The sequence below is a fragment of the Diutina rugosa genome, assembly GCF_008704595.1.
Source record: "Diutina rugosa strain CBS 613 chromosome Unknown scaffold1_size794362, whole genome shotgun sequence".
In the NCBI taxonomy this organism is placed as follows: Eukaryota; Fungi; Ascomycota; class Pichiomycetes; order Serinales; family Debaryomycetaceae; genus Diutina; species Diutina rugosa.
Window position 1 is genome coordinate 550,095 of NW_022995155.1, and position 23,997 is coordinate 574,091.

At 48.5% G+C, this 23,997-nt stretch overlaps 15 protein-coding genes across 15 annotated transcripts; 10 read left to right on the top strand and 5 right to left on the bottom strand. All coding sequences in view use genetic code 12, as the record gives it.

Annotated features, from left to right (window-relative positions):
- Positions 1-28: 28 nt before the first annotated feature.
- Positions 29-1,066, top strand: DIURU_003547 (ketoreductase; the record flags this gene model as incomplete). Its single annotated transcript, XM_034156321.1, has 1 exon — positions 29-1,066. The coding sequence occupies one exon, from the start codon at positions 29-31 to the stop codon at positions 1,064-1,066; it is 1,038 nt and encodes a 345-aa protein (XP_034011800.1).
- A 460-nt stretch (positions 1,067-1,526) lies between these two features.
- Positions 1,527-2,558, top strand: SIS1 (type II HSP40 co-chaperone; the record flags this gene model as incomplete). The annotated part of the gene is made up of 1 exon (XM_034156322.1): positions 1,527-2,558. The coding sequence occupies one exon, from the start codon at positions 1,527-1,529 to the stop codon at positions 2,556-2,558; it is 1,032 nt and encodes a 343-aa protein (XP_034011801.1).
- Positions 2,559-2,699: 141 nt separating this feature from the next.
- FEN1 (fatty acid elongase) lies at positions 2,700-3,698 on the bottom strand (the record flags this gene model as incomplete). The annotated part of the gene is made up of 1 exon (XM_034156323.1): positions 2,700-3,698. One exon carries the CDS (start codon positions 3,696-3,698, stop codon positions 2,700-2,702), a length of 999 nt encoding a protein of 332 aa, XP_034011802.1.
- Positions 3,699-3,813: 115 nt separating this feature from the next.
- Positions 3,814-4,125, top strand: DIURU_003550 (uncharacterized protein; the record flags this gene model as incomplete). The annotated part of the gene is made up of 1 exon (XM_034156325.1): positions 3,814-4,125. One exon carries the CDS (start codon positions 3,814-3,816, stop codon positions 4,123-4,125), a length of 312 nt encoding a protein of 103 aa, XP_034011803.1.
- A 1,748-nt stretch (positions 4,126-5,873) lies between these two features.
- Positions 5,874-7,652, top strand: DIURU_003551 (MFS transporter; the record flags this gene model as incomplete). The annotated part of the gene is made up of 1 exon (XM_034156326.1): positions 5,874-7,652. The coding sequence occupies one exon, from the start codon at positions 5,874-5,876 to the stop codon at positions 7,650-7,652; it is 1,779 nt and encodes a 592-aa protein (XP_034011804.1).
- A 985-nt stretch (positions 7,653-8,637) lies between these two features.
- Positions 8,638-10,269, top strand: KCH1 (Kch1p; the record flags this gene model as incomplete). Its single annotated transcript, XM_034156327.1, has 1 exon — positions 8,638-10,269. One exon carries the CDS (start codon positions 8,638-8,640, stop codon positions 10,267-10,269), a length of 1,632 nt encoding a protein of 543 aa, XP_034011805.1.
- A 51-nt stretch (positions 10,270-10,320) lies between these two features.
- Positions 10,321-11,343, bottom strand: DIURU_003553 (uncharacterized protein; the record flags this gene model as incomplete). Its single annotated transcript, XM_034156328.1, has 1 exon — positions 10,321-11,343. The coding sequence occupies one exon, from the start codon at positions 11,341-11,343 to the stop codon at positions 10,321-10,323; it is 1,023 nt and encodes a 340-aa protein (XP_034011806.1).
- A 267-nt stretch (positions 11,344-11,610) lies between these two features.
- DIURU_003554 (uncharacterized protein) lies at positions 11,611-11,937 on the bottom strand (the record flags this gene model as incomplete). Its single annotated transcript, XM_034156329.1, has 1 exon — positions 11,611-11,937. The coding sequence occupies one exon, from the start codon at positions 11,935-11,937 to the stop codon at positions 11,611-11,613; it is 327 nt and encodes a 108-aa protein (XP_034011807.1).
- Positions 11,938-12,110: 173 nt separating this feature from the next.
- On the top strand, positions 12,111-12,893 carry COX11 (Cox11p; the record flags this gene model as incomplete). The annotated part of the gene is made up of 1 exon (XM_034156330.1): positions 12,111-12,893. One exon carries the CDS (start codon positions 12,111-12,113, stop codon positions 12,891-12,893), a length of 783 nt encoding a protein of 260 aa, XP_034011808.1.
- A 168-nt stretch (positions 12,894-13,061) lies between these two features.
- DIURU_003556 (uncharacterized protein) lies at positions 13,062-13,877 on the top strand (the record flags this gene model as incomplete). Its single annotated transcript, XM_034156331.1, has 1 exon — positions 13,062-13,877. One exon carries the CDS (start codon positions 13,062-13,064, stop codon positions 13,875-13,877), a length of 816 nt encoding a protein of 271 aa, XP_034011809.1.
- Positions 13,878-14,007: 130 nt separating this feature from the next.
- Positions 14,008-17,502, top strand: HST6 (ATP-binding cassette alpha-factor transporter; the record flags this gene model as incomplete). The annotated part of the gene is made up of 1 exon (XM_034156332.1): positions 14,008-17,502. The coding sequence occupies one exon, from the start codon at positions 14,008-14,010 to the stop codon at positions 17,500-17,502; it is 3,495 nt and encodes a 1,164-aa protein (XP_034011810.1).
- A 191-nt stretch (positions 17,503-17,693) lies between these two features.
- Positions 17,694-19,070, top strand: DIURU_003558 (RTA1 domain-containing protein; the record flags this gene model as incomplete). Its single annotated transcript, XM_034156333.1, has 1 exon — positions 17,694-19,070. One exon carries the CDS (start codon positions 17,694-17,696, stop codon positions 19,068-19,070), a length of 1,377 nt encoding a protein of 458 aa, XP_034011811.1.
- A 536-nt stretch (positions 19,071-19,606) lies between these two features.
- On the top strand, positions 19,607-21,196 carry AVT1 (Avt1p; the record flags this gene model as incomplete). Its single annotated transcript, XM_034156334.1, has 1 exon — positions 19,607-21,196. The coding sequence occupies one exon, from the start codon at positions 19,607-19,609 to the stop codon at positions 21,194-21,196; it is 1,590 nt and encodes a 529-aa protein (XP_034011812.1).
- A 22-nt stretch (positions 21,197-21,218) lies between these two features.
- Positions 21,219-22,244, bottom strand: DIURU_003560 (uncharacterized protein; the record flags this gene model as incomplete). Its single annotated transcript, XM_034156336.1, has 1 exon — positions 21,219-22,244. One exon carries the CDS (start codon positions 22,242-22,244, stop codon positions 21,219-21,221), a length of 1,026 nt encoding a protein of 341 aa, XP_034011813.1.
- A 255-nt stretch (positions 22,245-22,499) lies between these two features.
- DIURU_003561 (uncharacterized protein) lies at positions 22,500-23,270 on the bottom strand (the record flags this gene model as incomplete). The annotated part of the gene is made up of 1 exon (XM_034156337.1): positions 22,500-23,270. One exon carries the CDS (start codon positions 23,268-23,270, stop codon positions 22,500-22,502), a length of 771 nt encoding a protein of 256 aa, XP_034011814.1.
- Positions 23,271-23,997: the final 727 nt, after the last annotated feature.

The window sequence follows — 23,997 nt, forward strand, 5'->3', positions numbered from 1 at the left end:
TCATTAGCAATTTTCACCCTGAACGATAATGTTGCAAGTCATTGATCAATTGCTGGACTCGCCAATTGTGCGGGCCGCTTTGTACGCGTCCCTTTTGTTTGGGGCGGTGAAGCTCACCACGTTCCTGCTTTCCTTATTGGCATTGGTGTTTGACTTGTTTATCTTGCCTGCTACCGACTTCAACAAGTATGGTGCCAAGAAGGGTCTGTGGGCGGTGGTCACGGGTGCTCTGGATGGCATTGGTAAGGAATACGCCACGCAATTGGCGGCGAAAGGCTTCAACATTGTGCTTGCTTCGCGGACGTTGTCTAAACTTGAATTGCTCGCCACTGAAATTGAACTGAAGCACAAGGTCAGCATCAAGGTCTTGGCATTTGACGTGTCCACCGATGCTGAAGACAATTACTTGAGACTCGCCGAAACCATCAAGGACCTTGATGTCACCATCTTGATCAACAACGTTGGTCAATCGCACTCGATCCCGGTACCGTTTTTGGAAACTGGGGAGAAGGAAATGACAGACATCATCACCATCAATAATACCGCCACCCTCAAGATCACGCAAATTGTCGCTCCTCAAATTCTTAAAACTGTGGAAAAGAGCCACAAGAAGGTGAGAGGGTTGATTTTAACCATGGGATCGTTCGGTGGGTTATTGCCCACCCCTTACTTGGCGGTGTACTCTGGTTCTAAGGCCTTCCTTCAGGCTTGGCTGGCGGCTTTGGCAGGCGAATTGGCGCCCAAGGGTATCGATGTGGAATTGGTGATTTCGTACTTGGTGACTTCGGCGATGTCGAAGATCCGCAGAACTTCGGCCACTATTCCTAACCCTAAGCAATTTGTCAGACTGGTGTTACGTGGTGTGGGGCGTAGAAACGGTGCTCAAGAACGTTATGCTACCCTGACTCCCTACTGGTCTCACGCAATTATGCACTTCGCGATTGAAAACACGGTGGGGGTGTACTCGAAGTTCGCTAACAAAATGAACTTTGACATGCACAAGTCTATCCGTACCAGAGCGTTGAAAAAGGCCGAAAGACAAAAGCATCAACAAAAGCAGCAGTGATTACTGTAAGTAGTTATCTAATTGATTACCTTATGCAATTATCGATTTTTCACTTTCTCTTCTAGGCGGAAAATTCGGGGAAGGGATGTTTCGGCGTGCGGATGTATCGGAAGTTTGCCGACAGTAGTGGAAATATGATAAATGAATGTTGCAATAATTCCATATACTTCGTCTACTTTCCCTCGATATAATACATCATATTGACCGGCCATTTATCGTACTATCGCTGCCTTTGACGCTAGCGTCACCATTATCTCTATGTGGTCTTCTCGAATCTTCGATTGCTTCCTTCTCACGTGACATAGAATTCGATCGAACCAGATGGTTGCGACATATAAAATTCAGCTCGTCGACACTCTCCAGCAAGCGAAGTGATAACTGAGGTCTCAATTGATTCAAAGTGAAGCGTCCACGCGAGTACTTTAACTCATCTCCTCCCCCTAAACGCAAGCAATCAGCAATGGTGAAAGAGACAGCACTTTACGATATACTCGGGGTCTCCCCAACGGCATCCGATGCTGAAATCAAAAAGGGCTACCGGAAAATGGCTCTCAAATGGCATCCTGACAAGAACAAAGGCGACGAACTGGCCGCTGAAAAGTTTAAGGAAGCGGCGGAAGCGTTTGACATTTTATCGAATAAGGAAAAGCGAGAAATTTATGACCAATACGGTTTAGAGGCTGCTCGTGGCAATGCCCCTGCCGGTGGTAACCCCTTCGGCGGCGGTGGCGGTTCGGGCGGGCCCCAATTCCACTTCAGCTCTGGCGGTGGTGGTGGCTTTTCTCAAGCCGATGCCTTCAACATTTTCTCACAGATGGGTGGCTTCGGTATGGGTGGTGGCGGTGATGACTTTGGCTTTGGCGGATTTGGCGGTGGCGGTCCTCAATTCAGCAGTGGTGGCTTTGGTGGTGGCGGTTACGGTGGTAGCGCCGGCTTTGGCGGCGCTCGAGCCGCTCGTCGTCCTGAACCCGATACTGTGACCATGGCGTTGCCGGCATCGCTCAAGGAAATCTATGAAGGGGCCACTAAGAAGATGAAGCTCAACCGTAAGGGTCCTAGTGGTCAAAAAGAGCTGGAAATTTTGCAAATCAAGATCAAGCCCGGTTGGAAGGCTGGTACTAAGATCACGTTCAAGAACCAAGGTGACTGGCAACCCGAATGCGATGCGCGCCAAACGGTGCAGTTTGTCCTCGAGGAAAAGCCCGACCCCGTGTTTAAGCGTGAAGAAAACAACTTGGTGATGAGTTTGCCATTAACATTCAAAGAATCTTTGTTGGGTTTCAGCAAGGAAATTCAAACCATCGATGGCCGCAAAATCCCCCTCAATAAGACCCAGCCGGTGCAACCCAACACCTCGACCACTTATCCTGGTCTTGGGATGCCCATTTCTAAGCAGCCTGGTGCTCATGGCGATTTGATCGTCAAGTACAAGGTCGACTACCCATCGACTTTGACGCCAGTGCAAAGAAAGGTCATTGAAGAGAACTTTTAATGAAGTAATAGAAATATGCATAGGTAATGAACGTTGAGAATTTTTAAAGAAAAATATGTAGGTGTCTGAATAACATTAAATTGATACTTTATTATGTCTAAAATGTGAAGGAAAACAAACGTGCTAAATCATCATTGATAATTAGGATTTTCTCAGCTTGACGTTTCCTTCAACTGCAGGCAGTTCTCTGCCCGATGCGTGAACGTACTCGTTCATTTGAGCGGCGACACCACCCTTCACAGCCTTGACGCGGTTCGACTTTCTCAGGCCTTGCTTGCGGTAGACTTCAATGTAGAAGGCGATGAACAACACCAAGTACGATGACAAGATGGCACAGCCAGTGACCGCGGCGGAGGCGGTAGCACTGCAGTCGCCACAGTTAGGAAGCTTGTCTTTGTATTGCGGGATGACACGATTGACAAACACAAGGTAGGTACCAAAGTAGACAAAGCCCAAATCAAGGATGAATTGAATAATTTGGAAACGAGTGACCCATTCCTTCCACCACACGCGAATCCCACGAGCCGCCAAGAAGTAGTACCAGTACATCACCACGTGTACACCCAAGTTAAGAATGATCACCACCCAAGAAATCGAGGACTGACCAATCAACTGAGTGTAACAAAGAAGGGCGGTGGCCCCATGGTGATAGGTGTGCAAGAACGTCAACTTCTTTTGCTTGACCACCAAGAACACAGTGTCAACAAATTCCAAGAACTTCACTAAGTAGTTCAAGTAGTAAAGAACCACCATCTTCTGGGTGTAAGCGCCTTTTGCACAAATAGCGTAGAACAAGCCGTGCTTGTAAATCATCGGAATCAACTGCTCAGCCATTAACAAAAGAAGAGCCAAACTGACAGTAGTTAAGATCACGTTGTGGATTTGAAACGGCCCGTTCAATACGAGCGGTTTCCACCCAGCCTTTTTCCACACGTAGTTGCCGCCAAAGATTACGAGATAGTAGATACCGATCATCGTAAGCACCGGGCTCAACGTCGATAACGCCGTTTCGCCGACAACGAACTCAAACTCATCGGGGATAAACCGCCCACCAGTAACTGTGGTGGCCACCTTATTGAAAATCGGCCATAACTCAACCAAAAACGGTTTTTCAACGGAAACCATAGATAAAGTTTCCATCGCGACCGGTTGACAAGGTGCGATACAAATAGTCGGCGTCGACACGCCCACCTCGACGCGAAAAAAAAAGGAGAAATCTTCGCGTGAGAATAGGAGATAAAATCTATCTACGGCGATGCCGAGCGATGACAGCGATGCCTACGATCATAGTGGCTCCAGTAGCGAGGAGTCTAGCGAAGAGGAAGAGGTGTTGATAACACAACCTCGGTTTGTCAAGCTGGCGAAGCTGGCTCCATCGGGTGACCCGTCTCCGTCTACGTCCGTTGGCAACAAACTGGAATCCCTGGTTACAAAGCCTTTGGCGGCGGCATCCGAGGTTGCGGTCACAGTTGATGACACAGACAACTTAGATCCTGAGGCAGAATATCAAGCGTGGCAGGCGCGTGAATTAGCCCGCTACCAGCGCCAGGCCTCAGGACACGTATGAACTACGAGTTAATGCACATGTGATAGAGCCACGCGTAGTACCTGATTTATCGTGGGGGCTACCAGTCAATCACATTTCGCAAGTCGAACCCTTACAAGCTGAGACATATAAGGTTGTTGTAGTTTACGAGCGTTAGTCAAATTTTATATTTTTGGTTGTGACTTGTTGTGGCTTTGTGACCTCATCTTCTTCATTTTGTACATATTTACGCTTGGAATTCAGAATTCACGCAATTATGAAGTGTATCCCTAACGGAGTCCATTGAAACTCCGTTGACTTAAGGTCGATCTTCTTGTTATTTAGATGTGTACTTCAGGATCGATATCCCCAGAAAACTAGGACCAACCGGAGAGGTGTTTGAAAGATTCGGCAGATTTTCGTTAAGACTGTTCGGAGGCATGCGGTAGTAATACTGCAGCAGTTCGAGGAGAGTTGATCTCAGAGAGATAGATAGTCGAGCAAAGCCGAGGCGTAATTTGCGTGACAAACTAAGGAGCTTGAGTCATTACGATAGTTGTTTGATTCCTGAGTCTATCAGGGCATTAGACGAAGCAAGAACAACGTACAACACGGTGACACACCCGGGGCGGGGTAATCCACCAAGTGTGATTTATCCAGTATTATTCACGTGGAATGGGTGTCACAACATGATCTGAACCATCGGGAGACGTAACCAGCGGCGATGATATGTATGACCTGCAGGATGACGCTCATATGACCATCAAAGATCCAAGCGCACTTCCGATCCAAACTACCGTACCGTCTCTAGCTCATTGAAATGAATATGCTGTAAGGCAAGAGGCAAGAACACAATGTACAAAAAGCTGAGAATAATGGCTCTCATTTTACACGAAGGATAGTTGTTGAAACCAATTTTATAAGCCCCCAGGAACATTATTCACATCACGTCATTCGTCTCTCTTAATTTGACACTTTAGCACATCAACCGTTGTTCCCCTCCTTTACCTGTTTCTCTACATGAATTCGATACAGTAATACCTCGACACCAAGACATTCGCTAAACATTACCGTTGAGTTTTCCGCCGTACCATGTTTGCATATCCGGTAAGCAAACTTATCCACGGCTAACATTGGTGCAGATGGCGCAATCATGTTTTTTTTTTTTTCCGAGGAAGGTTGCAGATAGATCCAACTTACAAAAATAACATACCACCATATTAAGCGGTATCACTTCGATGGAAATAGTGATTCCGTGGTTTTTCCGGCTCCAAAATCTCAACATTTCGTCGTGTTTTCTCTTCATTCAGCCTCATCGCAAGTAATTCACCGGAAAAAAAATTTACGCGGCTGGCCGCACGGCTACGCAACCACGCCACCATTTTCCATGGGTATTCGGCAAACAGCTATTTCGAGTATATAGGATAGTGGGTTTCCGGACACCCGGGCGGGGTAAGTGGGACCCTAGGTAGACTCCGCGGAATCGGACTCTTGGCGGTTACGCCGATGATGCGGCTGAATCACCAATCGTCACCATAAACGACCAGGATGACATTTATACTAACGACAATTCCGTGGCCTATCATTGGTATTGATGTAGACCCTCTCACTTCGCTTTTGTTTGATTGTTGTCTCCGCACACGGCTGACATTGCCATTTCCATGGTTAATGACTGATTTGGTCTTTTCTTTTGCTGCACGTCAAGCGTTTTTGACGGTACCCGTCAAGTAGCCGGCAACATATATATAAATTCAACTTCCAAAGCAACGTAGTCAATTAATTCTTCAATCATGTCTTCGGATGATACTATGAGTGTCAACTCTGAGAAGATGGAGCAATACCATCCTCAGGAGTTACCAAACACTGCCTCGCATGCTACCAGAACGAAGTCGAGAATGCTGATGTACTCCGGTAAGGAGGATGATGCTGAGCTCATCTCAAATAATCCTGGGGTGCAAAAAGTGGTGTCTAAGCTTCAAGAGGGCGCCGGTCAATTGGGCCCTTTGGAAAACCCCTACGACATGAAAAAGGTGGAAACCATCCCCGACCCCAACTCCGATTTTAATGAAGGTGATAAATACAAGTACCCCATTGATGAAGAAACCGGGTTAAGAATTGTTGATTTCGTCCCTGACGACAAGAGAAATCCCAAGAACTGGAGTAAAGCGAGAAAGTGGGCTTACACTATTATGCTTGGTTACATTTGTTTCGTGGTGGCGCTTGGTTCGGGTATCGTTACCGGTGATCTTGAGCGTCCCGCTGCTGATTTTGGCGTGTCGATGGAAGTGTCAATTTTGGCTGCCGTGACTATGTTCGTCATTGGTTTCGGTGTAGGCCCGTTAGTGTTCGCTCCTATTTCTGAAGAAATCGGTCGTCGTCCAGTTTACCTTGGGACATTGTTCGTTGCCGTAATCTTCATTATTCCCTGTGGTGCCGCCAAGAACATTGGAACTTTGATTATCTGTCGTTTGATCGACGGGATTGCTTTCTCTGCTCCTATGTGTCTCATTGGGGGTTCGCTTGCCGACTTGTGGGATGCTGAAGAAAGAGGTGTTGCTATGGCTGTGTTCTCCGCTGCTCCCTTCTTGGGTCCCGTGATGGGTCCCATCTTTGGTGGTTTGCTTTGTGACAATGCTCCCACCTGGAGATGGGTGTACTGGGCGTTCTTGATCATTGCTGGTGTTGCTTACGCCTTCTTCGCCGTGTTGATGCCCGAAACCCACGCAGGCACTATCCTTAAGTACCGTTCGAAGCGTCTTAGAAAGAAGACTGGTGATAACAGATATCGTACTTACGCTGAATTGCAACCGCGTTCGTTCGGTGAAACCGCCAAGGTGTCGTTGTTGCGTCCGTTTGCTTTGCTTTCAGAACTTATCGTGTTCTTGATCACCGTGTACATGTCGGTAGTGTACGGTTTGCTTTACATGTTCTTCTTTGCCTACCCTGTCATCTATCAAGAAGGTAAAGGGTGGAATGCGTCGATGACAGGGGTGATGTTTATCCCTATCGGTGTGGGTGTTATTTTGTCATCGGTGGTGGCTCCATTCTTCAACAACCAATACAACAAAAAGGCTCAAGTGTACCGCGACCGTGGTGAATTGCCTCCCCCCGAACTTCGGTTGATTCCCATGATGATGGCTTGCTGGGCGGTCCCCATTGGGTTGTTCCCCTTCGCCTGGTCGTCGTACCCTCGTCTCTCATGGGCTGGTCCTTGTTTCTCGGGGTTGGCATGTGGCTTCGGCTTCACTTCGTTGTACAACCCTGCCAACAACTACATTGTCGATTCGTACCAACACTACGCTGCTTCAGCGTTGGCGGCCAAAACGTTCATGAGATCGATCTGGGGTGCTTGTGTGCCTTTGTTCACCATTCAAATGTACCACAAATTGACTCCCGAGTGGGCCTCGACTTTGATGGCATTCATCTCGCTCGCATGCTGCGCCATCCCCTACTTGTTCTACATCTATGGGGCCAGAATCAGAAAGTTCTCCAAGTACGCTTACTCTCCTGAAACTGAATCCCGGCCTGTGGCCGTGGAAAACGAAAAATCCGAAAAGACCGGAGTCTGATCAAACACTTAGTTTTTGATCGTTTCGCATTGATAATTTAGCATTTGATTCTTGTAATTGTCCGATAATATATACCTTTAATAACGCATAAATCACACTCAATTGTAGACAACAACCACGCGACTGTAGATCCCTCACATAGATTTACTAATTTGGGTATACCGTATACGAGGAAAGGCGCATTTCCCACTTGCGATCGTTATAGTTATACGCGATGCGAAAAATATGCGTATGCACCCGATAAGCACACGCGTGTAATTTGGGAACAGGCGGTGGCTCGCTCCCTTACGAGTCAAATTTGGCGCCGTGATTTCTGAGACGTGTCATCTACAGCTAAGATATTCTTTTTTTTTTTATGAAACCTAAACTGTTTTCTCATTGAACTCCCCAAGTAGGTCGTCGGAAGGTTTCCGACATTGCCAAGTATGCACTCCTTGTGTTTACTGCGTACGCGGTATCGACGCGCGTACTGAGGCAGCACCTCACTACCACCCCACCGTCTAAGCCTCAATTCGCAGGTAACCTTATTGCCACCAGAATGTTGATAGTGATGATGGCAATCTGGAAAGAACGCCAGAAGTCAGACATATCAGCTCTTCATTCAAATATGCGTCTGTTTTGTGTTGTAACTATCGCCTCGTCCTTAGACGACGCCAAACTCGCCACAAGCGCATCGCATGCGTGTACCTCTCAGGCTCCACTCTCTTGACCTCTATCAATTCTTCATTGGTTGTACAATGGTCTCACCGGCAATGTTCGACTACTCCCACGTCCACCACTGCGCGTTTCATAATCCCAGTGGTGCATTCCGTGGCTCGACCACCTCTTGCCGCTGATGTGGCCGCATATCTGATTGATACCGCGAATACTAAATATAACGGCCGCGCAGAATTTATTTTGAACAGTGTACTTTCATCCGCTAAAGTAAGGGAGGACGAGCTGTTACCAAGTGGACGAACCTTGCCACCGATAATTTCGCTTTGTCATGGGCAAACTGCTGGACCTTGAGGCTGGCACCAGCCGGTTCGAGCTCGATGACTCCACTTTCGACATGGTGGACGCCACCTCGTTCCGCAACTATCGGTGTGGTACCCTCACCGCCTACACTTATAGCCTCAGCATGATGGTATTTCTGGTGGCGTTGCTTGGTGTCGATATTTACACTTGTCTTAATATCCTTGTGTTCAAACGGTGGGGTACTAATGAGGAGACACTGGTGATTCCATACAACTTTGACGTCGCCAAATGGATATTTACTGGTTGTATCATCTTCCAGTTTTGCCTTTTGTTATACCACTGGTTTTGGGCGATTAGAGCCATCAAATCCCACAAGATCGCTCTGGTGTATCTCAATCAATATGCTAGGGCAGTTTACCTGCTCAAGCTGTATGACTATTTCTGTTTGTTCCACGCTGTTAAATACAAGGACTACTTTGATTGGGCATGCTTTTACGCCTATGAACAGTTGGACAATGCGCCGCAATTGCTTCTTGCTGACGCTCCAAGACAAGTGATTAATATCTTGACGCTTAGGGAGTACGCCACGAAATATGACGGCAATGTGTTGGACAATATTAAGATTATTGCCACCACTAATATTCATCTCTCGGTGCTTTTATCGCTCATCGTGCTCTCAATTGTCATTTGGTGCATTTTCATGTTCATGTTCATCTACGGTATGATTATCGCTCCATTTATGATTGTAAAAACTCGCCGACAATTCGGGAAGCCGCTCAAACAATACTGTACCGACACTCTTAACATGTTGGTGCGGGATCTTGTCCGCAAGCATCACTTGTCTCGCGAAGAACTTATTAGCCGTGGTATTTTGGACCGCAAACAAGTTTATGCCAACCCCTTGCTTCATGGAACTACTCAAGAGTTCAAGCATGTTCACCGTTATGACGAAAAACATCCTATACACGTCAACGAAGATCTGGTATCGGTAACTTCGCTGTTTGAGAATGTGGCAGTTCAGCCCACAGACTTTACCCAAAATATTTATGGAAGTACCCATCATGCCAAGCTGAAAAGTTCGTTGACTTATGCTTCGCCCCACAACCGTACTGCCTCTCCCTCTGACTTGACATTCCAAAAGCTTTCAACAAATCAATTCATTCAACCCTCAATGCAACAATCAGGACTTCATGTGACGACCGACACCTTCAATAGCGTCCCCATTGACCCATTTGCATCACCAGATGACGCTTATGTTCCAACTAATGAAAACTTTGGCATGTCAAGCCGTCAAGTTAACGAATTTTACAACGGACCCACTCGGGGACCCGAACATGCATATCAACCAAGCACAAATAATATGGTCATGGATGAACAACCTCAAAACCGAAAAGAATCTCTTTCTCAACGTCAATACAATGACTTTGATTTGGGAGAAGACTCAAATATGGGTCCAAAATCATTAGCGCCACTGCGTCCGTCGTTGCCAACTGACGAGACATTGGCGTCACCTTTTAGTGATGTTAGTGAGTACGAGCCTGAAATTCTCTATCGTCCACAACAAGGCGTACCTTATCCTATCGAAGGCGTTCCCTATCCTGTTCGTGGGGTATCTTTGTACAATGACGGCCGGACCTACTCATTAGAGCATACCTCATAATTGCATCCTCATATAATATTACCAATAAATATTGTCGCATTTTACGAGATATTACCCTCTATAATTTCCATCCTTAGCCTTTTGTCGTTCCCACATTTGTTTCCATTGTTCCAGAGTAGCTAGAGCCTGCTCAAAGTTAGCCTTCATATCTTTTAGCTGTTGCTTTAAATCTCGCAGGTTGATATCATCGCGAGACTTTGCCAGATTAAGATACGTTCTGATTCCATCTAGTTCTTGATGCACAAGAGGATATGTTTGGTCGAACCGTTTCATTGTAGTCAGATGCACCTCTAGATCTACAGAAGACTCGTCAGGCTTTCTAATGGTATCTTCTGGAGGAGGCACTCGTCTCCTTTGAGCTTGAGCGGGTAAATCGGCAAGATATTCACAAAGTTCTGTGGTGAAGTTTTCGTAGTAATAGTTTTCTGTCAAGAGTTGACCCACAATTTCCTTTAAATCACTGACTTCGTCGTCCACCACTTTCGATAGCCGCGTTTCCACTGCCAGGGCCACGCTACTTCCAGGAGTGGTAGCAAGATTGTTGAATATACCCACAGCTTTGCCACTTAGCTTTAGTCGTTTTAACGGATTGAATCTTTCTTTGATTTCCACCATCTCTCGAGCGTGTTTCCGAGATTCGATCTCAAACTTGCCCACTAAGTCATCATTGCGATTTCTGAGTCGTTTGATTTCACCGTGGGCACTTTTAAGTTTGGTGGATAGGGTTTCGTAGCTTTCTTGTTGTTTTTGAGAGGCGATGGCGTGGTCTGAGAGTTGACGTTCACTCATTTCGAGTTTCCTCTGAAGCTGGGCATTCTCTTGTTTGAGCCTTGTTATTTCTTTGGCTTGTTTTCGTATTTCATCATTAGCACTGGTTGTTTCCCGATTATGGCGGTCCAACTTGTCCAAGAGCTCTGCGAGGGCATAGATAATGGCAGAGTCACAGGCGTAATCGTCTTCAGTGGAGTTGTTATATCGGAGACTGATGAATGGGAGCGGTTCGGTGATAATACCCCGCGCTTGTAGACGATTGCTGACGAGTTTAGCCTGGTCTTTGAGGACCGGTGCACCCATTCTATGTTTTGTCAACACTACGCGACGCGCTCTTGGATCAAGTCCGGCGTTATCCACGAAAAGTGACCACCCTTCAAGTTAGGGAAGGAGTAACCTTGATGCTAGCATTTAAGGATTTTCCTCGTTCTCAGAAGGCTCAACTCCATATGAGATGTTTTGTTTTGAGGACAATCAAGTAGTTATAACAAATATGCTTTCAAGGATTGGAACCTACACTACAACTTCAGCATTATATCATGATTAAGGATTTCGTTAGTATATACAGGGTTACCAGAACTTCCACCAGCTCTTGTTCTTGCGAGCGGACTCCTCCGCCACAACTTGCTTCTTCTCATCGACCAACTGTTGGATGCGCTGCTCCAACAACGCTGCCTTTTCCAGCAAAGCCGTTTCACGTTCGTCCGCCTCAAGCTTGTAGTAGACAGCATTGAGGATGGCGGCGGTGGTAGCGGCAATCAAGAGGGTATTGGCGATGGGCCATTTGAATTGGCCCAAAGTCGGTTTGGGGGTCGACTGACCGGTGGGAAACTGCACCAGCGACGACGAGTGACGAATGAACGGGTTGCGGGCACCGCCTGCAAGCAACCGAAACATGCTTAGTCCGTTGTTTGAAGGGGATGGCGACTGTCTAAGACTCGATCGCAGTGGGTTGATCACTGAGGGTGGTCGCAGGCTCGGGGCCCGGGGCTCAGCACCAGTCAAATCCCCTCCCCCGAGAGTCTCACTGTAGAAATAAGGGCTTTGAAAAAATCACGTTTACACCAAAGATGTTTGGCGCCCTCAGAATGCTGTTTGCCCCTCGAGTGGGGCTTATAAGGAACTTCACCACCGTGACCAGAGCCATGCAAAAGCAGGCTCCTCAGCTAGGCAAGGCTGCCCCCAAATCAAATGCCGAGCGTCTTCGTCTCGCCAAGTTGGCGGAGAAGCAGCGGCAAGAGAGAACCGCTTACAAGAACCGTACCGCTATCTACTACTCAGCCGCGTTCGGGGTGACGTTCTTGGCCCTTTCATTCATGGCGGTGCCTCTTTACCGGGCCATCTGTCAGCGTACGGGGTGGGGTGGTATTCCCATCACCGATCTGGCGGCGTTTACTCCCGATAAGTTGATTCCCGTCGACACCAACAAGCGGATCAGAGTTCAGTTCACTTGCCAGTCGTCAGGGGTGTTGCCGTGGAAGTTTACCCCCTTGCAAAGAGAAGTGTACGTGGTTCCTGGGGAAACGGCGTTGGCGTTCTACCGCGCCAAAAACGTTTCTAACGAGGATATCATCGGTATGGCTACTTACTCGGTGACCCCCGATAACGTCGCCCAATACTTCAATAAGATCCAATGCTTCTGTTTCGAAGAACAGCGTTTAGCCGCTGGCGAAGAAGTCGACATGCCGGTGTTCTTCTTCATCGACCCCGAGTTCGCTAAGGACCCGCAGATGCGCCACATCGACGACGTGGTATTACACTACTCGTTCTTCCGTGCCTCCTACACTGACGGCGAGTTGGCAGCGGTGCCAGTGGCCCAAATGGACATGAAGGCTACCGTTGCCCCTGCATAGAACCCCCCACTCCCAGATGGAGCTTTTGCTCACTAGTCGCACCCAACCGGGTAACTCTTGTACATAACGCCGCACGCGCTTAGGCTGCTAATACTGAAATACACATCACTCCGTTTACTCTTAAAGGAGGCTTTAAGGCAGAGAATTCTTTGTTATCTAAAGTCATTGATGAACATTCTGTTTGACCAGAACGAAATTCGGCTGGAGCTGACTCCCGTCAAGGGAAGCCCCCTCAATGAGCTGTCATCTCACACCGAGGATGAACCGGTGGCATCAGAGGAGCTTGATGAGGAATTTACCACCATCATCCAGCACAATCCAACATTGGCATACGCACGTCACAACGGCAGCGAGCTCAATCCGGTCAGCTGCGCCCGCGTGCTCTGCTCGCCACCTCCAGGTCTCGTGCCTCGTCATCAGCGACCGGCTAAGCCGGCGCAGTCATCATCCGTGCCATCACCACCGCCATCGCCTCCGACTCAAACCCATTTGCCTATATGGGGGCTCAGTGACCCCCGTCTTCCCTACTTAGTTACCCTTTGGGTACAAGTGATCCTAAACATCATCATTGTGTCGGTAACGCTCTACTGGGTGTGGAAGCTTGTGTCAACAATTGCCGATGATGTCCAGCATAAACGCCAACAGCAAATCGCTGAACTCTTCCGAAGAAAAGTGGTGTGTACTCGTCATTATGAAGAAAATCTCTGCGGCACCGCCGACATGCCCGATATCATTGCCGACAAGTGTGCTAAATGGCAGCAATGTATGAAAAACGACCCTTACCACGACATTATTGGGCTTTCAAGCACGGTGGCGCAAACGTTGGCCGATATCGTCAACAGTTTTGCCAACCCGTTATCAGTGAAAGCGTTAATCGTTATGCTCATCATCGTGGCGGGGGCGATTGCGGTGATGAACTTTGCCTTTTCGCTGTTCCGGAGATCGTTGAAGCCCGATATGGCGTTGGTCAAGTCATCGAATTGAAGGTAGTTGTCCTGCATGAGTCTACTGTGGGTCCCCTGCAGTGGTGATTGTCGCGACCGATTTAGGAAGACGACGATAACATGGGTGGGAACCCCATAAAACAGGGTTCATCGCCACTGGAAATAATGCCATGCGCTTCCCGTTTGTGTCTCAAAGTGATTTGTGGTTACTTATCCCCGCCGTGATATGTCTGTGCGTTTGTCTGGTGGCCACGCCCCTCAACTCTGTGGTCTACGGTAAAGTGTTTGGAGAAATCACACGATATGTAACCGGAAAACAATCAGCTCATCTGTTGCTATCCGAAGTTACCAAACTTTGTGGAATCCTTATGGGTATTGGCGGCGCCAGACTAGTGATATCATGGATCCTGGTGATCATGTATCTCAAGTTTGGTGAAAGAGTTCAATCACGTGCGAGAACTGTGGTCTATTGCGATGGCATTCTTGCAACCCCTATGGACAATATTGAGGATCAACCGGAACTCATGGGGAAATTGTCTCAACTTAATCGGTGTATCGAAGAAGTGAGAGCAGGTCATGCTGATGCCGTTGCGCTTTTCACTGAACTGTTGGCTCTGGTGATTGGTCTTTTCGTCACCGCTATGATACATTCCTGGTCGCTTACATTGGTGATATTTTGCCTGACGCCTTTAATGATTGCGCTGACGGTATTCTTTGGTAAACTCACCTACCGCAACACCCACGCTGAAAACGAAACATCCCAGCGAGCGGCTAAAGTGTTGGATTGGTGCTTGGGAGCAGGCGTTACGTTCGTCAGAGTATTTGACGGCATGACACTTGAGCACAGCAGATTCAAGGCACTTGTCAAAGATTCGCAAGTCTACTTTAATAAGTTGACATTAGCCATGCAATCAAACAGTGGTATAATCCGCACATTGACGTTGTTAGCATTTGCTCAGGGCTTCTGGTTCGGCAACACTATGATTTTGCGTGGAGTGCTCAGCGTGGCACAAGTATTCACCTGCTTTTCTCTGTGTCTTATTTTGGGATCGCAGATGTTTGTGGTACTGTCAATTGTCCCCTTTTTTATCAAGGCTGCTGCCGCTCAGGCATTTATCATTGAGTACGTGAAGAAAATGGCCTCAGCGCCACCAGAAGAAGCCATCACCTCACCAAAACCAGAAAAGCTCTGCATCAAGTTGGACAAGGTGAGCTTTGCTTATCGCACGCGTCCCACTGATATTGTTCTCAAGCAGGTGACGCTCAACATAGAGCCTGGTATCACATACGTGGTGGGTCCTCTGGGTTGTGGTAAGTCTACAATTGCTCTGCTTATCATGGGAGTATACAAACCCACCGACGGCAAATTGGAATTGCCATTCAATGATGACATCACGTTGGTGGAACAATTTGGAAGTGTATTCCCTGGGTTGCTGGTATATGACAACATTGCTTTAGCAGTGGTAGGATCCCAATATCGCAAAATCACTGATGTCCCTCGTGATCTCATCGAGAAAGCATGTGCGTTTGCTGCATTTGATGAAGTTGTTGCCAGTCTTCCTAGTGGACTTGACACTAAGCTTGAAAGCTCTCTCTTACTGGGAGGACAACACCAGCGATTATTACTTGCCCGAGCTTGGCTCAGAAACACCCCGGTGCTTATACTTGACGAGTCCTTGCTGGCATTGGATCCAGTGATGAAGACACAGATGAGCAAAGCCATCAAACAATGGCGATCACTGGAACAAATCACGTTGATCATCACACATGATTACGATGGATTCGAAGACGATGATCGCGTCATTGTCATGAATGAAGGTAATGTAGCCGCTGACGGTACCACGAAGGAAGTCCTAAAACAACTGGTAATGGCAGTGGAGGAGATGGAGGCAGTACAACATCATCAGCTTACTCGTGCTCCAACTACTCACGAGCCGGAGAAACCAAAGATCATGAGTTTACTTGCCATCATTGGGTGGTTTTTCACTCTGTGTCCATCAAAGATGTTGGCTATTCTCGGAATTTTTCTGCTGGTTGCCGTGGGTATTCTCAACCCAGTGTTTCTGTTTTACTTTTCTCAAATTCTTCAAATAATGGTGCTGGGAGTTGATTCTAAAACACTTACATCAATGTCAGCTGCTCTTATCGGAATCGCTGTGGGCACGGGGCTCGCACAATTTTTATCGGGATGGCTGTTGGCCAGAGTGAGTGAGCTGTGGATCGTTGAAATGAGGATAGCAGTTATGCTGAAGCTTGGCCAACAATCTATCAGCTACATGAGCAAGAAGAGCACTCTGGTGGCTGAGATCACGGCTTTAGTGTTGAACGATACCCGTGACTTAAGAGGATTAACCTCAGATTTCGTGTCGGTAGTGGTGTCAGTGCTGATTTTGGTGATTGGTGGGCTTACCTGGGCGTTGGTCAGCGGATGGAAGCTAGCTTTAGTGGGGCTTGCATTCATCCCGTTGATCGCCATGGTTTCGATTGGGTACTCGGGAGTGATGAGCAAATACGAAACTAGGTACAAGGATGTGGTGGCCAGGATTGAGAATCACGCTCACATGACAATGGAAGGTCTCAAGACAATTAAAGTAAATCATCTGGAAGCATACTTTGCCCGTATGTGGTATGAGTTACTAGAAGATGCTTTACCTCCAGTGGCGCTAAAGCGGGCGGTAGCGATGGGGTTTGGTGACCTGGTCAATGGGATTATTGTTGCCATTTCACAAGGGACGCTTTTATACTACGGTGCAAAGCTTGTATCAACTGGAGACTATACAAGTGACATGATGATCCAAACAATCACTTTCCTTACTCTTACTGTCACCGGAGCTCTTTCATACTTGACAAAAATCCCCAGTATTGCTCGAGGCAAACGTCTGGCGAGCTATATGAAAGATTTGCTTTATCTCCAACCAGCGCCAGAAGAGACAGAAGGTACGATCATCCCCCTGCTGGGTACGCCAATGATTCGGTTTCACGAAGTCCTGTTTGCCTATGATCGAGCGTTCATCCTCCATGATGTCGATTTCTCCATCCATCGCAACGAGTTTGTCGCGATTACGGGGCCTCTGGGAGCCGGTAAGTCGACAATTGGCAGTTTGTTAGCACGGCTTTACTCTCCGAGGAGCGGTAAGGTGGAGGTGATGGGTACCAATATTGCTGAATGCGATATTCATTGGCTTCGCCGTATAGTGGCGTTTGTGCCTCAACAGCCTCAATTTTTTGACGGAACTGTACTTGACAATTTAGCAGCCTACGCTGACCATCCCCCTACTGAGGATGAAGTATGGCAGACACTCAAACAAGTACATATGGACGAAGTGGTGGCCAAACTTAGCGGTGGTCTCCATTGTCGAGTCGGAGATAAGCTGACGGCCTTATTACTTTCCGGGGGCCAGCTTCAACGGCTTGCAATTGCTCGTGCCCTCCTTCGGCGACCTCAAATCGTCGTGTTTGATGAATGCACTTCAGCCTTGGACCCGGATAACACAAAAGCCATCATTGATCTTATCACTACTGTGCTTGCTGGAAAATACACAGTGGTCGCGATCACCCACGACGCGCGCTTTGCTGCTGCGGCTGGACGCCAATTAATAGTAAACGGAGGCTATGTGTACGAGGAAGACACCAGCTGGACCCAAAAGCCTCAGGGGCTGGACTAGCTTTGACAGTCAATAGACATCGTAAATAAACAATAGCTAGTGGAGGCTTAACGGTGACTTTATGCAGCCCCACCTGCATACGCTTACTAAGCGTAAAACCCGGCATATGTTTGGAGCGATGATGTCAATGTAACACGCCCACAGCTTAATTACTTAAACACCACCGAAATTCAAAATTTTCTTAATCGAAGATGGATGCGGTCAAACTGCTGTTCATTGAGCAACTTCAGTATAACCCGCTGACGGCCTCGATCACCACCGTGTCCACGGTGACCCTGATCGCCACACTGAAGGCGTCTAAGGTTGCCGCTGATATTTCGCTGCTTTCCCATGCCATGGAAACTAATACGGCCCCTCGTCTCTTCAGACAAATATACCTTTCTTATCGGGGGGCTCAGGCCACGATGCAAGCCATTAGTGCCGAAGAGGCGATGGCTACGGCTACCGATCTGCTGGTAGTGGCACAAGCCTCGGCAGCTCTTTATAACGCCACGGTAAATCTCGCCGATTTGAACGTCGAACGAAACTTATACAACACCTACTTGAGTCGGTTTGGTAACGTGTGGTATCTCACCATTTTCTCCATCATCCTCGCCTATCTTTTGTTAATGTTGATCAAGCTGAGGTATTGGTGGTTCAACATTACCATGATTTGTGGCTACGGGCTCGAGTGGATGGGGTTCTTAGGTCGGGTACTCAGTTTCCTGGACACCAGCAAGATGGATTACTATTTGTTACAATACGTTGCCCTCACGCTTGCCCCCGCCTTCATCATGGCGGCAATTTACTTCTTATTCGCACAGTTGGTGGTCATTCATGGTCGACTGTTCTCAGTTCTTAAACCATTGTGGTACCTGTATTTCTTCGTAACCTGTGATGTGGTATCCCTTTTAATTCAAGCCGGTGGTGGTGGTGCTGCTTCCGCTGCTACCAACAATGGTACGGACGAAAAACCTGGTGTAAACACTATGATTGCGGGTATTGCCTTTCAGGTGTTTTCCATGACGGTGTTCTTTATTTTCTGGTTTGAATTTCTTAACCGTCTTTGGTTTCGCCACGGAGAAGGGGCGTTGGCTAAGCGCACTCCTGCCAACATTGCCAAGTTTTTCTTCAACACCAAGTCGGTACAAAATTACCGGGAGCAACAATTGGAGCCCTACTACAACCCTGGTTTTGCTTTCATTCGTCATCGCAAGTTGTTCGACTGGATGCCGCTAGCGATTACTGTGGCGGTGGCGGCGGTGTACATTCGAAGCATTTACCGGGTGGTAGAACTCGCGCAAGGGTTTTCGGGTTATTTGATCGTCCATGAAGTCTTCCTCTTTGTGTTGGATGCGATGATGATCTCCATTTGTGGGCTCATTTTCCTTCCTTTCCACCCGGTGTGGTCGTTGGGCACTCAACAGATTGTTCGTCTTGCCACCATCAAGAAAAACGAAGATGAAGTTAATGCTAAGAATGTGAATTCGGCCCACGCCGAATATGTCGACGACAAAGATTCGCAAAGCGTTATCTTTTCGATGAACCCAATACAGGATACCCTGACCCCTCCTCGCGAGCTCAAGTGATAAACTTTTAATTATATCAAAAATCTATTTTTAATTGAGCCACGACTTTTGACGCCAATTGAATTGGACACGACTTATGCCTCGCATTACGAGTATAGATCTCAGGTAAGACATGCAGAGGCTTTCCTCATTCCATCCTATGCGCAATACACGTTTAGGACACCACCCAAAACCATTCACAAGCTTGTCAGAATAGAACTATTTCAACACTAGCAGCAACTTCCATGCACCTATTGCCTTAGCTCAGTGGGTATGCGGTGAAAGTCAAATCACTCCCACTTTCTAATTCTCGCGAATGTGCGGCTGTGAAATTAACCACAAAGGTCTCTAAATAATACTGATAATACCCCCCCTTCTCCTCACCGCGTCAAGTTATCGTTAACGGTAAAGCCAACCAGTTTTTCTCTCTACAAACTAGGCTACATGCTTCCATGCATGGGTCAAATATTCGGGCACACAAGGCGGTGGCTTCGACGGTGACGGGAAATTTTCTTAGCGTTGCTCTCTAAGCGGTGCGAAGCTGAGACTGATTACCGATGACCGACCCTTCCTCCGCCGTGCCCATCGAGCGACCGCGACGGCGACTGTTCATGGATATTGGCGGCGTCAACCTGTTGAGCCATTTTGCCACCTCATACACGCGTGCTCAAGGATACCTCGGCCTGGAAGCGTTGGAAGAAGACGGCATCTCGCCCACACAAGAAATTCCCGCCGACATCGCCCTGCACTCAGCTGGTCGTCGTCAGCAGCATGGCGGCCATAATCATATAAAGACATTTTCATTCCCCGAAGCCGACCGCCAACGCGCCGCCCTCCTCATGCGCCCTGCTTCGGAGACATCTCCATTATTGGAGTCAGCATTTCCCCAAGGCGACCACCACGATGACGACAGTGATACCGCTCTGGTAAGAACCCTGTACAGCATGGCATTGCCCCTGGGGAATCTGACAGCTCCGCAAACGGTGTTCAACAGTGTCAATACCTTGATTGGCATTGGCATGCTCTCGCTCCCGTTTGCTCTTCACCTTGCCGGGTGGATCCCTGGTATGGTATTGTTGACGCTGCTGGCAGTGATCACTTGCATCACCGCAATTGTGCTTGGGGGTATCATTCGCCGCATGCCTCATCTCAAAACTTACGGCGATATCGCTCAAGCCTACGGCGGTCCCTACTTTGCATTAGCAGTGACATTTTTATTTTCATTGGATCTTTTGGGAGCTTCTTTGAGTCTCGTGATCTTATTCGCCGACTCTTTTACTACAGTGCTTCCCTGGTGGCCAGCGCCAGTGTACAAAGCGATCATCGCCTCGATTGTATTTTTGCTTTCGTTTGTGCCACTCAACATCTTGCTGTTGACGTCATTTATGGGTATCGTATGTACAGTACTGGTCATCGTGCTCATTGTCAGTTGTGGCCTCATGCTCGATACCCCACCCGGGTCTCTTCTCCAGCACGCAAAAATCAATGCCTGGCCAGTAGACTGGCCGCTGTTCTGTTTGCTGTTGGGGCTTTTCCTCAGCGTATGGGGCGGACACCCCGTGTTCCCTGAGTTATACCGCGATATGCGTCACCCATCCAAATTTTCCAAAACCTGTCGTCAATCGTTTGTTGTCACTTACTCCGTTGACGCCGGCATTGCCGTTGTTGGGTTTCTCATGTACGGTATAAACTGTGAGGATCTGATTATCAAGAACATCATGGGGAACTCGCGTTATCCAAACTGGGTTAACCCATTGCTTTGCGTGTTCATGGGTATCCTTCCCGTATCCAAGCTCCCGTTAGTCACGCGCCCTTTGATCACCGTGTACGAGAGCTACTTTGGGCTTAACCGGTTAGACGCCGTGAAGGGTAATGGACGTCACTACAGCTTGGGACGAGTTCTTGCCCGTTTGGCGTTTTGTGGACTTTTATTTACGTTGAGTATCGTGTTTACGTCATTCGGACAGGTGGTGTCATTTCTCGGTTCGGCTATCTGCTTTACTATTTGCGTGCTGTTGCCATGCTTGTTTTACGTGTATTTTGACCAGCCACCGATGAAGATGCGGATACTCGCCTATGCAGTGTCGTTATTAGGGTTTGTGGGAGCCATAGTGGGCACCTGGGCGCTGGTGACCATGCCCACATAATGTTTATAGTTAATTAATGCCTTCAGCGACGAACGCGTCGTTTGAATTTGGCTATGCGAGGATCATTAATGCGGGCCCGTTGAAAGTTGTAAGACATCGGAGCAATGCCATTTTCCACATGTGGACGTTTATAAACCACCGGCTCCTGATTTTCCTCCTCGGAAGATTCGTCATCACTATCCCGAACTTCACGCACCAGTTCAAGTTTGCGTTTAGCGGTGGGCGAGGTCGTGTCCACTGAATGAGTTTGTGAAGCAAGTTTTCGGAGCTCTTCTTGAAGGTTCTTGCCCGCTAGAGTGTCAGGAGCTTCATCCACTCCTCGGGGCTTGATCTTCCAGTTTCTCGTGGTTCGCTTCTGTGTCTTGACCTTCTTCCGATCCGGTTGACTTTCTTCAGTGGTGGATTGTTCAGCCAGCAGTGCTTCAACAGCCGCAGTCACTGCAACCAAGTCCTCATCATCAATTTCGGGGATAGGAGCACTGGTGGCTTCCATAAATACCTTAGTGAGTCTACCCACAAGCCGCTGAGGCTTCATTGGGGACGGAGTAGCTGAGAATGCCACTGTCGGCTTAGTGGGAGTGCGGAGAGACTTGACCGGAGAGAATGCCAGATGCTTGATGGGGCTTGACTTTTGGGGCGATGCCACCGCCAAAAGCTTGTCCATCAATGATCCTGAAGTGGAAACCTCAGTGGTGGTGATGGTGGTGGTACTTGACTTTGTGGGGGTGGTCATGGATGGGCTACCAAAAGGGTTGGAAGGCAGCGATGCTGGAGGGGTCAAATGGTGGTCAAATATCGAAAGCACTCGGCCGTTAGCCTGGGGAGTAGGGCCGATTTCATCCGGCAAAAGTACCGGTTGCAGTTTGTGAGGGGTCCCGGTTTGTTCATGTTTGCTTGGCTTCCCATGTTTGAGCTCATTATAGGTCTGGTAAAGGAGACGAACTGTGGGATCGCTTCGGACGTCTTTTTTCAGAGGTGGACGTCCATTTTTCTTCGAAAACAGTCGCTCCCACTGCTTTATTGTGTGTTTGACCTGATCCAACTCCATACGCGTAAGGAATGAGGGTACCAGACGCGTTTGCTGAAGTCGCAAGACGCTTCCCCATATGTACTGCATATAGACAAACATCTAATCACGAGATAGTATATTGTCAATGAAGAGTGCCTTTTGAGCTACAATTTTGGTTTTGTCGTAATTGTCAGTAGCATATAGCGCTACTTGTACGTAGTATCTATTGGTAATATTACACGTGAAATCGTAGCTAGAGTGTATCGGGGATATTCAAGGTTAGCGTCAAGTGGCTTACAAAAGGGCCATGATGACAACGGCAGCGAGAGCGGAGCCAGAGCCAGCAATGACACCAGCAGCGTTGTCTTGAGATTGCAGCGACGAGGCAGCAGAAGAGGTGGCAGCCGACGAGGCCGATAAGGTCGAGGAACCTCTTTGCGACTCGGTGGAGGCTTTCGAAGAGGCTTCCGAAGAGGTTTCAGAAGAGACGTCAGACGAAGCTTCAGACGAGGCTTCGGCCGACGACAGAGCTTCAGACGAGGTGGCCGAAGCGTCGGAAGAGACATCCGACGAGGCAGAAGCGTCAACCAGCGACGACACTTCCGAGGAAGCGTCCGACGAGGCGTCCGACGAGGCAGAAGCTTCAGACGAGGCAGCGGTCAGCGAGGCTTCCGACAGAGCGTCCGACAGAGCATCAGACGAAGCAGCAGCCGAAGCCGACGAGACAGCCGAGGAAACAGCAGCTGAAATCGAAGCGACATCAAGCACAACGTCGGTGCCGACGACGCTAGTGTAGTACGAGTTCCAGGGGATACGGCCGTTGTACTGGCCGTACATTTCCGAGTAGAGCGCCACTTGGGAGGGGATCTGAGCGGTGGGGAAATCGCCGTTTTCAGCGAGGTACGACGAAAACACGTCGGGGGCCATAGTGAGGTAGGGCTCGTTGTCGCCAATGGCGACGGGCGAGGCTTCGGCGGCAGCGTCAGCAGAAGCAGTGACGACGTCGGTGACGGTTTCAGCGACGGCGATGGCGGCAAGGGTACCAAAAACGAACGACTTGAACATAAATACGGGGTTAGATCACGGCGCCGGCGGCGGTGACGCCCGCCGTTATATACTGTCGACGACACCGGCGCTAACACGCGGCAAGCGAGCGGCGTGTGCGCGGTACACACTACTGCAGAAACAACAAAGTCGCGCATTCAAAATTTGGTGGGGGTCATCGCCGACACTACGCCGTGGACGCGCAAAAAGCGTATCCTTGTGCGAGGAAGTGGGGATTTGGGCATTGATATCTCAACGTAGGCCATTTGGAATAGAAGCCATGTCACCATTCTGTCACCAGCAATTGGTACTTTTCTGGAGGGGCGTAGTGGGATAATGGTGGTTCGCGCGGGGTCCGACAGCCGGTTAATGACGAGGCACATGTTGGTGGGATACCCGCCTTGTTTATGCGGCCTGTGAGTGGAAGTGGATGCGGACTCTGACTTCAGCAGAGATAAGCCTCCGTTTAGCGAGAGGATGGTGAGTGAGATATGTGGTGGTCGGCGAATGCGGGACTAAAGCGTTAGCCTGATATTTGGTAACTAAGTGGTGGGAGCGCGGCTGTTTGTGTGTGTTTGGGGTGCGAGAGACAATACGATTTTTCTGATGCAGCCGCGGACGCGGAGCTCGATGCCCTAATTGGACTGGATTTCCACGAAAATTGTCTTGGCAAATCAAAACACGGCGCTGGCTAGGCCGTAGTCTACTGTCGCCTCGGTTCGAAGCGGAAGGCGCCCAGTTGAGTTAC